Source organism: Esox lucius, chromosome 20 (genome assembly GCF_011004845.1).
Source record: "Esox lucius isolate fEsoLuc1 chromosome 20, fEsoLuc1.pri, whole genome shotgun sequence".
Lineage (NCBI taxonomy): Eukaryota > Metazoa > Chordata > Actinopteri > Esociformes > Esocidae > Esox > Esox lucius.
The window spans coordinates 12,871,676-12,888,044 of record NC_047588.1 but is presented as its reverse complement, the minus strand read 5'-3'; the positions used below and the strand labels follow the sequence as shown (position 1 = coordinate 12,888,044).

Genomic DNA, 16,369 nt, shown 5'->3' with positions numbered 1-16,369 from the left:
ATTTGGACATTTTCACTAAGGGGTGTACTCACTTTTGTTGCCAGCGGTTTAGACATTAATGGCTGTGTGTTGTGTTATTTTGAGGGGACAGCAAATTCACTGTGTTATACAAGCTGTACACTCACTACTTTACATTGTAGCAAAGTGTCATTTCTTCAGTGTTGTCACATCAAAAGATATAATCTTATATATATATATATATATTTCAATGTTTTTGTATATTTTTTGTTGTCTAAAAAAACAATATTACTCATATGTTCAGTTATTACGGGTAATTTTGATAGATACCTGAAATCACTGGATGGTTATTTTAACATTGTAGTTGCGATTTTTCAAAGTTTCTATTGGACAAATCTATGCAGATAAAAACAAGACCTACATGAATTTGCCCAACATACTGTACATCTAGTAGAATGGCATCATTCAACATTTTCACAGTAATTTATTTATTTTCTTCCTTTATTTTTTGTAATTCCTCCAATACATATATAAACAACCTATACAAAATGATGATCCTTATCTTTTTTACAGCACACAACTTGCATCATGAGAACAACCATCAGCAATATCATACACCCACACTGCAATATTCAAACAAAATTTTTGCAGTACAAAATAAATGTACACATATTTAGATTTTTTTTTTTCAAAAATAAAAAATGTTATTATTTATACAAGAAAAACCAAAAAGTAAACATTCTCCCCCAGCTGCTCTTGTAAAAAGCAGAATCATATTTCCTCTTTATTCATATACTATCATCAAAGTTGTTGAGACGGACCTTGATCTATAGAGTATATACGATGTATTTTTAACTCAGGAAATCCACTGCATCATAATATTGTAAGGGCACCTATGATATAGGTCATGTGTTAACATATTTTCAAATATTCTCAAAGAAACAGAAAGTAATGGTTTGTTTATCCTTATATCCAGAAAATTTTACTAAATAACTTTAATCTAAATGAATCAATCATAGGTCTTTCACTTATCAATGGAATAGTATAAACCTGCGCAGCACCTATTACTCATATGTTGGTTTAGTGAATGTGTATAGGGCTGTAGATACTTGATCATTGACAATAAGGCAGAAGTTACATTTTCAAGACAGAAAAATACAATTATGGTCACACACATCATTTTAGCATTAGAAGGGTTTTGTTTTATGCTAGCACAAAATAAATAAATCCAGTTACTCATTTATCCTTCATTTACATATGTACTTTACATATTTAGAACAATTAAAACCTTGGACATTTTTTAAAGAATAACTGAAATCGAGTCTATTGTTCAAATTCAAGAAGTCTATTTGATTTCATTCTGGGCAGAGAGAGTGACATTACCAAACAAACTATACACAAAAGATACTGGACCAAAAACAAAAATGGTGACATTAATTCAAATCTATACATATTTACTATTGACTGCTCACGTATCCACGGTGTAGTGTGCCATTGAAAATGCCCTTCCAACTGCATGTGATCCTGTCCTAGGAGAGGCAGTGTACTATGGCATTACAAGGTATTAGTCATGTGCATATCATGCTGCACTAATATAGTGCAATGATGGAGCCTGAAACAAAGTAAAGGGGAGAAAGGATTTCGATCTGGTGACGGTGATTGTGTTTCTCATCTATGTGCACCCCATCTGCCCGTGCTCATCCTCTGAAAAGGGCCTCTGCCTGGGAAAACTCCGGAAACCCAAAGTATCTCTTTGTTTGCAACTGTAGAAGGAGATATAAGTCAACATCCAGTTGAGGTTTTAGAAAGGAATCTGAGCCTTTTCATGGAGATTTTCTCCCTTTCCCTGTGGTGACTTTTGGCAACGTACGAACCATCAGTGCATCCTAAGCCTCCAGCACAACTCAGTGTTTCAGTGACAAGCAAAAAAAAAAAAACATGGCAAAGAGTTAAGCTTGTGCAGCTTGTGTTCAAAGACAAAAAAGTTTGTCTCTTTGCTGCAGCTCTTTCATTTCAAAGCAGTCTTCGCTGATTAAAAAAGAAGAAACAAAAAAGGCATTTTCTTTGTACTGAGTGGAGGTCGTGAAGGCTCTTGCATAAGAAAATATCAAAAAAGAAAAAGGGAGAAATGCTGCTAAAAATGGACAACCTCCATACATGTCTATGTGGAGAAACATCTGCAGTTATAAACATCCCTGTGCTCCCTACGGTGTGATGTCAGGTTAGGCAGTTCTCTGGAGGAGAAGGCTATCCCAGAGTCCTACATGTCAGCGTCTCCGTCATAGGCTAGGGTCAGAGGTTTCAATCGGTTGTTGATCTGCCTCTGTCTAAGTGGTTTCTTTGGCCGTTTGCTAAGAGGAAGAGTACATAACATGTTATTACCCAGTCACACAAAACACACTCTAATGTCCAAATGAAATACCACCAACACTAGAGTGGCAGGTGGCAAATTAGCTACATGTCTGGAAAACACACATACTGTATAAGAACATTTAAACAAGCAAGTTAACAGTGTTAGTGTGTTAAATGTCATGCAATGTGTGTGTCCATTCCTGGACTGACGTCTCTGAGCTACAAAGAAGCTTTTGTATTGGATCTGACAGAGTAAGAATATTATAGATCTATTTAGCAAACATCACCATCCTAGGAAAGAGAAGCAAGAAATGCCTGTGAATGGTGCATGAATAAACACTTCCTTCTACTGGACGAGATCCTCCTCAACATTGATACATTCACAAAACTCACTGGTGTTCAATGAATAACAATGTATAATGAATGTCACAAATGTATACATGACAATATGGGGTAAATAATGGATCAAGCGGAGAAGACTATGTATAAGTGGGGAATATAAGACCAGATCTGCTAGGAGCTATGAAGGCCACCAGAGGGCAGTAGGACATCGCCATTGTGGGACAGTTTATAAAACAACGTGATTTGTCATCAACTGACAGCTACATTCATTTAAGGAAAGGAAATGAGTCCATAAGAAAAATACATAATGAGTCGCAATAGTGGCCTGAATCAATCAGTAGTAGACTAGACAGCTATTATGATAGTCACTAGCCCATGTTGCAATTTTAGTTCCAGGCCAGCTCTAAGACTCCATAGTTGACCTTCATATTGAGTTGTGGATGTTTTAATACCAAAACAGTTCATTCACCAGACCCCAGGTTGGAGAGCTTAGCGGTTAAGGTTTAAGATTCAGTAGGCGGTTAATCCTAGATCTATACCTTCTGTATGACCAGGTTCTATCCACCCATGTTATGAGGGACCTCTACAATGGAATTCCCTGTGACCTCACCTGCACCACCAAGTTCACTCAGCTAGTCAAGGGCACGTCATGTGACACTGGTGCAGAGATCAGAGGTCAGGGGTCAACGCCTGGCACTGTAACTAATCGTAGGGCTGCCCATTTCTTCTTTGGCCGATGCTCTGGGGGCTGCTCTGGCCGATGCTCTGGGAGCTGTTTTGGGGGCTGTTTTGATGACTGTGCTGGGCGCTGCCGTGAGAACTGCTTTGATCCAACTCTTGGCAATCTGGACACGTGTAAGTCAATTCATGCGCATTTTGGCCCATCCAGACCACCGTCCCATTGGCGTTGGACTCGGTGGCCTGAAGATGGCGGAGGATGACACAGTAACTGCTGCTGGCATCGGATGGCATGGAGGAAACAAAATGAGGAAACAAACGACAGCAAAACAATAAACAAACCAAAAAGACGTCTCAAAATCCAAAATGGAACGGGACAAAACTGGTTAGATGTTGAATGAAGGGATGGATGAGTAAAAAAAACGCAGCTATGGTGCAGCACTCACCAAGCTAGGTATATCAAAGACACTATGAATATGAGGAGCACCAGGGCTCCGGCTGCTACACCGTACACCCACATCTTCAGCTTGCCATCTGTGGAGGAGGAGGGCTGTCAGTTCAGCTGGCTACACGGCTGACTGTGTCAATAACACAACCAGAAAGGGGAAGAACAATTCATTTGTCAAGCACTTTGCCCACACATCTAACGGAACTGGATTCAGGAAGGAAAATAGGGTTGACGGTGGCATCCTTTTGAAAGTATGTGTGCAGACAACCAAGCTTTTGTGGATTACACCACAAGGAAAGATATTCCCCTTTTCCATTCAGATTTTGCACCCCCCAAAAAAATCACGTTAGTCAGAATAGTGCATTGAAGTCAGAATCTGTTTAAAATTGTAAGAGCCCAAATTTGCCTCAGTGACAAACAGTACTCTAACCAGAAAGCACTGCAGTATGTTGTTAACAAAGCATTTTAAGGCAGTTAATATTAGCAAAGAGCTTACTGGAGCACAACACATACAGCTCCGGAAAATATGAAGAGACCACTGCACCTTTTTCTTTCCTTTCCAAAAAAGTTGAAAAGGAAAGTTTAATGTGAGGAACAGAAGCGTTCAATTTGCAGTGGTCTCTTAATTTTAACGCTTCTGTTCCTCACTCAAAACCTTCCATTTTGACTTTTTTTTAGAAAGGAAAGAGAAAGTTGCAGTGGTCTCTTAATTATTTTCCAGAGCTGTAGTAAGTACAGTGCCTTTAGGAAAAGATTAATATCCATTCACCTTTTCCACATTTTGCATGCTAAAATACTTCATTTATAATTGATTCATTTTTTTTGCCATGAATCCACACACAACCATCACTGGACTGCTGAGTATAAGGCATATGACACACTGCCTGAAGGACTTTGAGAGCATGCCATAAAAAGATTAGGACTGAATGTCAAGCGCTACTGGGGAAAACAGTGTACTGCTCGCTATCTGGATAATACTATCACAAGAATGTATGGTGGTAGAAGCATCATGCTGTGGGGATGCTTCTCAGAGACAAGGACTGAGAGACTGGGCAGGATTTAGGAAATTATGTACAGAGAAATATACAGAGTTCCTTGAAGAAAACTGGATGGGCTTATGGGCTAGTGTGTGACGATTGTAGGCAAAATAAATATTAAATCAATTATACAACCTTGTTTCCAAAAAAGTTGGGACACTGTGTAAAATGTAAAGAAAAAAGAATGCAATGATGTGCAATTCATTTAAAAAATATATTCAATAGAAAAAATATAAAGACAACATTTCAAATGCTGAAAAATATATGCCCACTTTGAATTTGATGCCAGTAAAGACGTTTCAAGAAAGTTGGGACAGAGGCAACCAAAGATGGGAAAAGTGTAATGCTAAAAAACTGAACATTGTGGAAAATCACACAACTAATTAGGTCTATTGGCAACAGGTCAGTGACATAAAAAGAGCATCACAAAAGGGATGAGTCTTTCAGAAGTACAGGGGTTCACCACTCTGTGAAAGACTACACAGGCAAATCATGCAACAATTTAAGAATAATGTTTCTCAACATGAAGGTGCAATGAGATGAGATCACCAAAAAGTGTTTGGTGATTTCATCATCTATGTTACATAATATCATTAAAAGATTCAGAGAATGCAGAGACATTTCTGTATGCAAGGCCAAAAACCAATACTGGATGGCTGTGATCTTCAGGCCCTCAGGCAGCACTGCATTAAAAACAGACACGATTTTATGGTGGACATCATTGCATGAGCTCAGGAACACTTCCGAAAACCAATGGCTGTGAACACAGTACATCACTGAATCCACGAATGCAAGTTCAAACTTCACCATGCAAAGAAGAAACCATATCAACAAGATCCAGAAACGCAGCTGCCTTCTCTGGGCCCGAAGTGGAAAACTGGAATCATGGACGTCGCGTCCTTAGGGCTAAAAAGGAGAGGGACCATCTTGTTTCTTATCAGAGTACAGTTCACAAGCCAGCATCCGTGATGGTATGGAGGTGCCTTGGTGCACATGGCATGGGTGACTTGCACATTGGTGATGGCCCCATTAATGCTGAACAATATATACAGGTTTTGGAGCAACATATGCTGCCTTCCAGACAACAACTTCTTCGAGAAAGGCCTGGCTTATTTTAGCAAGACAATGCCAAATAACATTCTGCATGTATTACAACAGCATGGCTCCGTAGTAAAAGACTGCTAAACTGGCCTGCCTGCAGTCCAGACCTGTCATCCAATGAAAACATTTGGCGCATTATGAAATGAAAAATACGAGACCCTGAACTGTTGAGCAGCTGAAATCCTATATCAAGCAAGAATGGGAAAACATTTCATTTTCAAAACCACAGCAGTTGGTCTCTTCAGCTCCCAAACGCTTTCAGAGTATTGTTAAAAGAAGAGTTGAGGCAACACAGTGGTAAACATGCCCCTGTCCCAACATTTTTGCAACGTGTCGCTGGCATCAAATTAAAAAAGAGCATGTATTTTTCCTAAAATATTCAAGCTTCTCAGTTTCAACATTTGATATGCTGTCTTTGTACTATTTTCAATTAAATACAGGGATAAATTATTTGCACATCATAGCATTCTGTTATTATTTGCATTTTACGCAATGTACCAATTTTTTGGAAACCGGGTTGTAAATTAAGCCTATAACAAAACAAAAAGTGGACTAAATGAATGGGTCTCAATTCTTTTCAAAGTCCTTGTATCTTCAGTACTGGGTACACTCAAGTTGCAGCCAAGTGCTCTCAAACAAATCCTCATCAGCCAAATGCTCCCAAGTCATCCCATGCACTTGCTCAGCAATAAAGAGAAAATAGCAGAGAACTCTATTTCTCCAATCCTAACTATTCCTGGGTCACATTTACGGCTTTATCAGAAATGTATGCAGAAAAGTAGCTCTCATAAATCTAAATCTACTGTACTTTATTAAAGTATTTACTGTGATTTTGTGACAGTGTCTATCTACATTTCCTGGATTGACTTTCTGTACCCTGCAAGTCAATAGGTGTTGACTATTTCTAGTGTCCCAGCTGGTTCACCTGGTCCAATGGGCAGCAGGTACCAGGTGCGCCCTGTGCGTCCTGGTTGCGTGGTGGCAGGCAGGGTGGGGTTTATGGCACGGCTGGTCTTCACGTCCGTCTTCGTGTCCCCGGCTGTGGGGATCTCCAGGACTGGGATGGGAGCGCACTGGTCCAGCTGGCCACCAGAGGACAACACCTCTGTGTAGCCCTCCTCGCACATACACACGCCGGCCTGTGGAGGGCAGTGTCACACAAACATGATTCACTGCTGTTCACAGGTTTTGTCTAAACATTTTACTACAGATATCTGTCAAATCCTGGGTCTCTATGTTGTTGTTCTCTCAACTCCTTTCAAAGCTCATTGGTGGAGATTATCAGAGGGAAGGGGCTTTGGGAGCTCCCGTCCAATGAGCATTGCGAAGAATTAAAGTAACAAGTACAGAATAAACTATTTCATTTTTATTTCAATGTATTTAGGAACACTTACTCACATATGTTATTTATTATTTGACAAATAATATTTTTTTGAGCAATGTTTTCAATGTATTTAAGATTGTCTACATATATCTGTATTCTCGTTTTGGGGAGGAAGCAAGAATTTGCTGACTTATTTTTTCCCCGCGAGACATGGCTGTAAGTATCTGGCAATGATGAAGTGGGCAGAAGTGAAATGTGCTTAGAGCACCTGACCTTATTTCAACCACTCTAACTAAATATACATGACTACCCGAGAACAGCTTACCTCAGTGCAGAAGGACATTGGCATTTGACACGCTGGGTCACAGAAGGAGTTGTCCTCCCCTAGAGGATTAATGGGTGGACATCCTCCTGTAGGTCACAGTTCACCAGAGCATATGCAATGTGAAAGGTCAGATGCTAAGTCTTCTTTGTGAACTTTAATAAGGTTTACAGACATAAACATCGGGATGGTGTCGAGGTTACAGATTAAGCTTAGTACTGGACTAAGGAATAAGTCTCAATAGAAAATCGCCATTGAGCTGGATTTTTTTCAACTACATTTCATCTGTGTCTGCAAGACGCGGCCAGTAGGTTCAGTCCTACCTGTGACATTGAGTCCGTCTGAACGCTGACACCAGGTGACCCGAGGGGAGCCTGCCCATGAGCTGCTCATCCACTGGTACTCAAAACACTCCCCATCTGCAACATTGTCACAACGCCAGCAAGCCAATCAAACCATTACTAAGTAAAGATCTACCGCATTTCATTGGATTTAACAGAGTGGTGTGGTAACGTCTTTATAATATGAAGGAGAAGCATGGGCTTTTGCTATATGACTTACTTTGTATGCTGTTATAGTTTTATCCATCTCTACCGCAGCACTCCAAATGAACAATAATCTTTAGAGCCCGATGTAACTAATCATCTGAACATCCAGTTAAGCACTACCGTAAATGAGAAGTCCGACCTTGGTGAAAAGGGACATCTTTTTCTCTGTGGTGGCTCGGTATCAGTGTCGTCACTATAATCGATGAAATAGTTTCTTCAACCTGTTCTCTGTCCGCGACCTAGGCTGCTTCTGTTTTTATTGCATCCTCTACCTCCCCCCTCTCTCTTTCACTCTCCGCTCTTCTCCATATCTCACTCTCTTTTTCCTCCCTCCCTGTCTTGTTCTTCCCTTTCGATCCATCGCAGAGTGCAGGGCCACCCTTTTCCTTCTCTGCATGACTCAGAGAGATGCCGGTAAACCAGGTCATCCCAGCGATGGCTGCTTTGGGGCGGAGGCAGCAGGAGGAAAGATGAGAGGGACTCCCCATGCAGCCGGAGCCCAGAGGGAGGCGGTGGGGGGTCGGTGATTAACATCAAGTCTAGTCTAACCCTCGAATCAGACGCCTGAAGGACCACGCTTGTACTGTATCTAAACATGGAACACTGGAAGTCCTTATGAGGCCTGTTATTTTACTTCGATTGGGAACCTAAAACCTGGTTTGTGGTCATTAGGCACCAAATGGAAGAAAGCAGACTGATTGCGGAGAGGCTTGCCTGACGACTCCAACTAAAATGTTCTGCTGCATTATTGTTCATTAAGTATTTTAGTGTGAGAGGCCTTCTGTTGCCGTCGATTAGGTGACTTCAAAATGAGGGACGTTGTAGTTAATGGTCATCTGTGAATGGATCACCTCTAACCAATCACAGTAATAAAGCCAACTGGATCACCTCTAACCAATCAGAATAACCAAGCCGACTGGATCACCTTTAACCAATCAGAATAACAAAGCCGACTGAATCACTTCTAACCAATCAGAATAACAAAGCCGACTGGATCACATCTAACCAATCAAAGTAACAAAGCCGACTGGATCATCTTTACTTATGTGTATTCTGGCTCTGCTACAAACTATCATTTTCTTGGCCCAATCAGATGATTTGTTGATTTTCTGATAATTTGTTCGTTTTTGCATCTGAGGAGTTCTTTGGTAGAACTTCAGATCTAGATGCTTTGCAGAAACAAAACTTACGTCCATGGACTTGACATTTGGTTAGAGAAAAAAGTTCTGTTTTCCTGACAAGGAGAATACATTAAAGCAGGAATCAGCAATGGAAAAATTTAACCACTCTCATATTCACAAAGAGAGCAATACTGTACATTCTACGCCGGACAATCATTGGCATCAAACCTACAGTCTGAACCTTTATTTGGGTCTTTATAGTGAAGAGTGAAAATTTGAGAAAGTCAATCTTATAATTTGGGTTCTGCTTGGGTACAGCAGTTACACGATAAACCCATGAGACATTTCGGAGTTGTATTCCTCATCTATAGCTAACTATTTATAGGTAAAAAAATTGACCAAATTGACCCTTTAATTTATCTAATAGTAAAGGCAGATTTTCATCTACCACTGTGTAACGTTTTTTCTACAGTATATCCTGAGGAACACTATCCAGTATGCCCACCAGTCTCACCGGTGCAGGATCTGGATTCCCAGTCGGGGTCAGGACACAGCTGGAGGTTCTCAGGTTCCTGGGCCATGACCGCTCTAGAGCGCACCTGGACTGAGCCAAAGTCCACGGCAGCCCCTTTGACACATACACTCAGACAAGGACTCCAGTCAGACCACTCCATCAGGTAGCATTCACCTGGAAAGAGAGAGTACACAGAGAACACACTGACCACTTTGTCACTCCTGGATGAACAGAAACAAGAAACAAATATTGAGAAACACAAGGACAAGCCAATCCATTATATTGAAGTCATTTAGCAGACTTAACCAAAAGGGAATTACAGTATCTAGTGATCTGGATCTCCTCTGGTATGACTGGTTGACGTACAAAACGACACCTGAACTATAAAAATGACTTTTAACCAAGGCTGTTCTGGTATAGTTGTAGAAGTAGTATTCTGCACCTGGACAGGGTAAAACACAGGCCTCCTTCAGTATGATCACTCTGTCTTGGTCAACGGCCAGCTCCAGACCAGCGCATAAGTCCTCCTCCACCAAGCTGCCCTCTCCTTCTCTGGAGCCGTCTGACACGAAGCACGACAGGTTCCTGAATCGTAGGCCCGCTCCACACACCACCTCCTTGGACATGCACACCCAAATTCAGTCACACACACACCATTTTTATGAACCTTCATTTAAAAGCTGCAAGTTATTAAGAACACTATAATGTTTTTATTAAATTTTTTTACAATAATGACCTTTACACAGTACCTAATATAACGAAGATCTGTGCATCCTTGGTGAATGATAACTGATTAAAAAGGCTCTAAGAGACCCACTATGTCTAAGCAGCAAGTGATTTATTGAGTAGCCTTGAAGAAGTCACCTTGACACTGAAACGTTTGTATTTCATTCAATAATACATCGGGAGCTTAAATAATGGCCGACTGTTCTTATTTTCGTAACATACAGTTTACTCTAACGGGTCACTGTCAGTCAGTGTTTTCACCGACTTTGTTTTTTAGTAAAACGGCAGCTGATTAAAAAAAGGTTAGTTGAATGGAGTGGTGCAGCCTACCTCCACTCTGCACTCGGACCAAGGGCTGTACTGCCATCTGTAACAGGGTCTGACGGGACAGGGCTTCCACTGCTCCATCTGGGAGGGGCAGGGACGTCCATCCCCCTGGGACCCCTGCACCACCACCCTGCTCCGCCACATCCTCCCTGGAGCACAGACACGTCACCCACGTAGAGGACGTTATGAGGGGACAGGCCATTACCAACAGCAGGTAACCTAACGTTTAGAGCATCTGACCAGTAACCGAAAGGTTGTCCCCGGAATGTGGGATGGAATCCCGGAGGACAGGATTCTTGCCCTGAGCGAGGCGCTTTCCATTGACTGCCCCCAGGCCATTGCTCTAACTGACAACGTGTTTGACTTGGCAGTGAAAGAAATAGTAAAATAAGAAAGAAATAAAGATAGTGGAGAGGAGGAATGGATGTGTGTAAGCAGGGCACATTGCCGCTAAATCACAGGATCAGCACAATCTAGATCAAACTATTACGATGTTATACAGAAAGGATGTTTTCACCTTAATTTATGTCACAATCTGGCTGATATCTGAATATTCATATCTGGCCTTGGGCTAACTATAAAGCACTGATGCACTGTTTTGCACTTTTTCCCTTTCTTTTGAATGGAACAGTCTGATAAAGGCCATCCATTTATTTGTACATCAGTTAATTAATCATTCAGGGCATTCAATCCAATTGGATGAAAAACATTATTAAAGTACATGCCCACATACATATGCAATATGTATTGTGTGTTTTGATGTGCGGACATGTGTACAGTTGTGCTCATAATTTTGCATACCCTGGCAGAAATTGTGACATTTTGGCATTGATTTTGAAAATAATATATTTCATTTAGGGATAGTGATCATATGAAGCCATTTATTATCACATAGTTGTTTGGCAGAAATCAGAACAGAAAATCAACCAAATGGCCCTGATCAAAAGTTGACATACCCTTGAATGTTTGGCCTTGTTACAGACACACAAGGTGACACACACAGGTGAAAATGGCAATTAAAGGTGAATTTCCCACACATGTGGCTTTTTAAATTGCAATTAGTGTCTGTGTATAAATAGTCGATAAATTTGTTAGATACTGAGCCATGGGGAGCAGAAAATAACTGTCAAAATACCTGGATAACAAGGTAATGGAACTTTATAAAGATGGAAAAGGATATAAAAAGATATCCAATGCCTTGCAATTGCCATTCAGTACTGTTCAATCACTTATTACGAAGTGGAAAATTCAAGCCCAGGTCAGGTAGACCAAGAAAGATTTCAGCCAAAACTGCCAGAAGAATTGTTCAGGATACAAAGAAAAATCCCCAGGTAACCTCAGGAGAAATATAGGCTGCTCTGGAAAAAGACGGTGTGGTTGTTTCAAGGAGCACAATACGATGATGCTTGAACAAAAATAAGCTGCATGGTCGAGTTGCCAGAAAGAAGCCTTTACTGAATCAATGCCACACAAAGGCCTGGTTACAATATGCCTGACAACATCTTGACACACCTCACAACTTCTGGCACACTGTAATTTGGAGTGACGAGACCAAAATAGAGTTTTATGGTCACAACCATAAGCACTGTGTTTGGAGAGGCATCAACAAGGCCTATAGTGAACAGAATACCATCCCCACTTTGAAGCATGGTGGTGGCTCACTGATGTTTTGGGGGTGTGTGAGCTCTAAAGTCATGGGAAATGTTGTGAAAGTTGATGGCAAGATGAATGCAGCATGTTATCAGAAAATACTGGCAGACAATTTGCATTCTTCTGCACGAAAGCTGCGCATGGGACGCTCTTGGACTTTCCAGCACGACAATAACCCTAAGCATAAGGCCAAGTTGACCCCCTCCAGCGGTTACAGCAGAAAAAGGTTCTGGAGTAGCCATCACAGTCTCCTGACTTTAGTATCATTGAGCCACTCTGGGGAGATCTCAAACGTGCGGTTCATGCAAGACGACCAATGACATGCATTACCTGGAGGCATTATGCCAAGACGAATGGGCAGCTATACCACCTGCAAGAATTCAGGGCCTCATAGACAACTATTACAAAAGACTGCACGCTGTCATTGATGCTAAAAGGGGCAATACAGAGTATTAAGAACTAACGGTATGCAGACTTTTGAACAGGGGTCAGTTAATTTTTCTATTGTTTGCCATGTTTTGTTTTATGATTGTGCCATTCTGTTACGACTTACAGTTGAATGTAAATCCCATAAGGAATAAAAGATGTGTTTTGCCTGCTCATTCATGTTTTCTTTACAAATGGTAACTTTATTACAACATTTTCCAAGGGTATGCAAACTTTGGCTACAACTGTATGTTAATATATTATTCTAACAGATTAACAAAAGCAGCTCTTTAAGTAGCAGCTCCAAACGTACCTACACTGTAATGGAAAACGACCATTCATATGGTCATGTTAGATAATATCAACCATGGAAATCAAAGAAACGCTCCACTCCAGTAACTGATACACTGTGGGCAAACCGGCTGTATTTTGAATGGTTCTGTAATTCCAACCCACAGAATACAGAACCACACAGTATCTTAGAGCACTAAAAACCTTTGGACCTCTATTGAGAGCATGATGTTGTTTCTGGCCAATGGCCAGTTCTTTGGCTTGCATTGTAAGTGGATGTGTTTCTTATGCACGGGGAGGAGAATGCTGAACCAATTTTCACTCCTATCTGGATGTAGGCATATATCAATTTCAATGTACAGGGGACAGATTGTAGTGACAGTTTGTCTTGAATTTGTGTTTTGTTCTGGGTTGCCCTGTATTCCCTGCCAGGTTGGAAGCCTTTGTAAAGGCTATCTAGGTGAAAGTGATATAAAGCCTCAATAAAAATTATTGAATATGCTGTAAGCCAGTGATTGGAAACAGGAGACCCACAAGTATGATACAAAAATATATCTTATCCAAAAGTCACACATGAAATGTCCAAAGAAGGGGTTTGCTCCACTAAACCATTTTTCTTATTCACTGTCACACAATTTATTATGTACTTTTAGGCTATAAATTGCAGTGCTATTTACACTCACCTAAAGGATTATTAAGAACACCATACTAATACTGTGTTTGACCCCCTTTCGCCTTCAGAACTGCCTTAATTCTACGTGGCATCGATTCAAAAAGGTGCTAAAAGCATTCTTTAGAAATTTTGGCCCATATTGATAGGATAGCTTCTTGCAGTTGATGGAGATTTGTGGGATGCACATCCAGGGCACGAAGCTCCCGTTCCAGCACATCCCAAAGATACTCTATTGGGTTGAGATCTGGTGACTGTGGGGGCCATTTCAGTACAGTGAACTCATTGTCATGATCAAGAAACCAATTTGAAATGATTCGACTTTTGTGACATGATGCATTATCCTGCTGGAAGTAGCCATCAGAGGATGGGTACATGGTGGTCATAAAGGGATGGACATGGTCAGAACAATGCTCAGGTAGGCCGTGGCATTTAAACGATGCCCAATTGGCACTAAGGGGCCTAAAGTGTGCCAAGAAAACATCCCCCACACCATTACACCACCACCACCAGCCTGCACAGTGGTAACAAGGCATGATGTATCCATGTTCTCATTCTGTTTACGCCAAATTCTGACTCTACCATCTGAATGTCTCAACAGAAATCGAGACTCATCAGACCAGTCAACATTATTCCAGTCTTCAACTGTCCAATTTTGGTGAGCTCGTGCAAATTGTAGCCTCTTTTCCTATTTGTAGTGGAGATGAGTGGTACCCGGTGGGGTCTTCTGCAGTTGTAGCCCATCCGCCTCAAGGTTGTGCGTGTTGTGGCTTCACAAATGCTTTGCTGCATACCTCGGTTGTAACAAGTGGTTATTTCAGACAAAGTTGCTCTTCTATCAGCTTGAATCAGTCGGCCCATTCTCCTCTGACCTCTAGCATCAACAAGGCATTTTCGCCCACAGGACTGCCGCATACTGGATGTTTTTCCCTTTTCGCACCATTCTTTGTAAACCATAGAAATGGTTGTGCGTGAAAATCCCAGTAACTGAGCAGATTGTGAAATACACAGACCGGCCCGTCTGGCACCAACAACCATGCCATGCTCAAAATTGCTTAAATCACCTTTCTTTCCCATTCTGACATTCAGTTTGGAGTTCAAGAGATTGTCTTGACCAGGACACCCCTAAATGCATTGAAGCAACTGCCATGTTGATTAGATAATTGCATTAATGAGAAATTTAACAGGTGTTCCTAATAATCCTTTAGGTGAGTGTATATTCTGGCTTAAAAAATATTAGCTCAAATAAAATTAGCCTCAAGGCCAAACCCAGTTGCAGACCCCCGCTGCAAACTGTCAGCACTTAGCAGCCAACCTGTTTGCACCTATCACATTTAATTACAGTAATGCTGACAAATAAAAACACCTTCCCTCAACAAATGTCATGAGTCCATCCATGCATTCATAAAGGCATTCATAAAGAATATGATAGTATATCTATATAAAAAAGCCTTTTGTACAGCAGGTACACTGTAATATGGCACACAGAATTGTACTCGCCACTGAGCTTTCTGTAAACCACTGTGCAATTCACCGTAACTCCTTTCAAGTTTATTGATTACCTCTCTACCCCCACTTGAGTAAAATGACTTTTCCTTTCTGTTCTGCCAACTGCTGCTTTCTTTTTATATATATGGCAGTACAGGAGTACATGTGATGGAGAAGGCTTTGGTGTGGAAAGGATCTGCTGTGAAGCAGTTGGAATGTTTTGTAGGCTTTTAATAGGGCTTTACAAAATGATGGTGAGTACTTTACACTAACTCTGTATCAACATCTCACCCACACACACACAGACTCACACTCACACTCACACAGGATGTGATTTACTGTCACCCACTGGCACTTCAAGTACAGCTGCCTGATTCTCAATAATCTCCAGTCTCTTTTCATACCACTCGCTTAAATCCATGGTTCTGTTTGTATGCAACACCCTCTCTCAGACCCCTTACCCTTTCCGTCTTGTGAAGTGGACATATCTAACAACTCCTTTTCCAACACAGAGCCAGCAAACTTCTCACTTTACCAAACAGTAAAACAAAACTGCCACTTATCAGACAAGAAAATACAACCCTGTTTCCAAAATAGTTGGGACACTGTGTAAAATGCTAATAAAAAGAAAATGCATTGATGTGCAAATCATTCATCCCTATATTTCATTTAAATAGTATAAAGACAACATATCAAATGTTGAAACAGAGTAATTCTATTGTTTTTGGAAAAATACATGCCCATTTTGAATTTTATTGCCAGCAACACATTGCAAAAAAATTGGGACGGGGCATGTTCACCACTGTGTTGCATCACCTCTTCTTTTAACAATACTCTTTAAGTGTTTGAGAACCGAGGAGACCAATTGCTGTAGTTTTAAAAGTAAAATGTATTCCCATTCTAGCTTGATATAGGATTTCAGCTTCTAAAAATTTCAGGGTCTCCTTTGTTGCATTCTTCATTTCATAATGCGCCAAATGTTTTCAATGGTTGACAGATCTGGACTGCAGGCAGGCCAGTTTAGCACCCAGGCTCTTTTACTATGG

The 16,369-nt window shown here is 40.9% G+C and overlaps 1 protein-coding gene across 9 annotated transcripts in view; it reads right to left on the bottom strand.

The window, feature by feature from the left end:
* Positions 1–331: 331 nt before the first annotated feature.
* Positions 332–16,369, bottom strand: part of LOC105021890 (thrombospondin type-1 domain-containing protein 7A) — a 109,410-nt gene continuing 93,372 nt past the window's right edge. For 4 of the 9 annotated variants that reach the window (XM_034288856.1, XM_034288860.1, XM_034288859.1 and 1 more), the window contains 9 exons: positions 10,802–10,947; positions 10,188–10,362; positions 9,737–9,919; positions 7,886–7,981; positions 7,566–7,651; positions 6,842–7,055; positions 3,777–3,864; positions 3,263–3,607; positions 332–2,309 (listed from right to left, as the gene is read on the bottom strand). In XM_034288856.1, coding sequence (XP_034144747.1) covers positions 3,355–3,607; positions 3,777–3,864; positions 6,842–7,055; positions 7,566–7,651; positions 7,886–7,981; positions 9,737–9,919; positions 10,188–10,362; positions 10,802–10,947 — 1,241 coding nt within the window. In that variant the 3' untranslated portion in view covers positions 332–2,309; positions 3,263–3,354. The remainder of the gene's footprint in view (positions 2,310–3,262; positions 3,608–3,776; positions 3,865–6,841; positions 7,056–7,565; positions 7,652–7,885; positions 7,982–9,736; positions 9,920–10,187; positions 10,363–10,801; positions 10,948–16,369) is intronic. The other 5 variants (XM_020041527.2, XM_034288863.1, XM_034288857.1 and 2 more) reach the window with 4 other exon arrangements.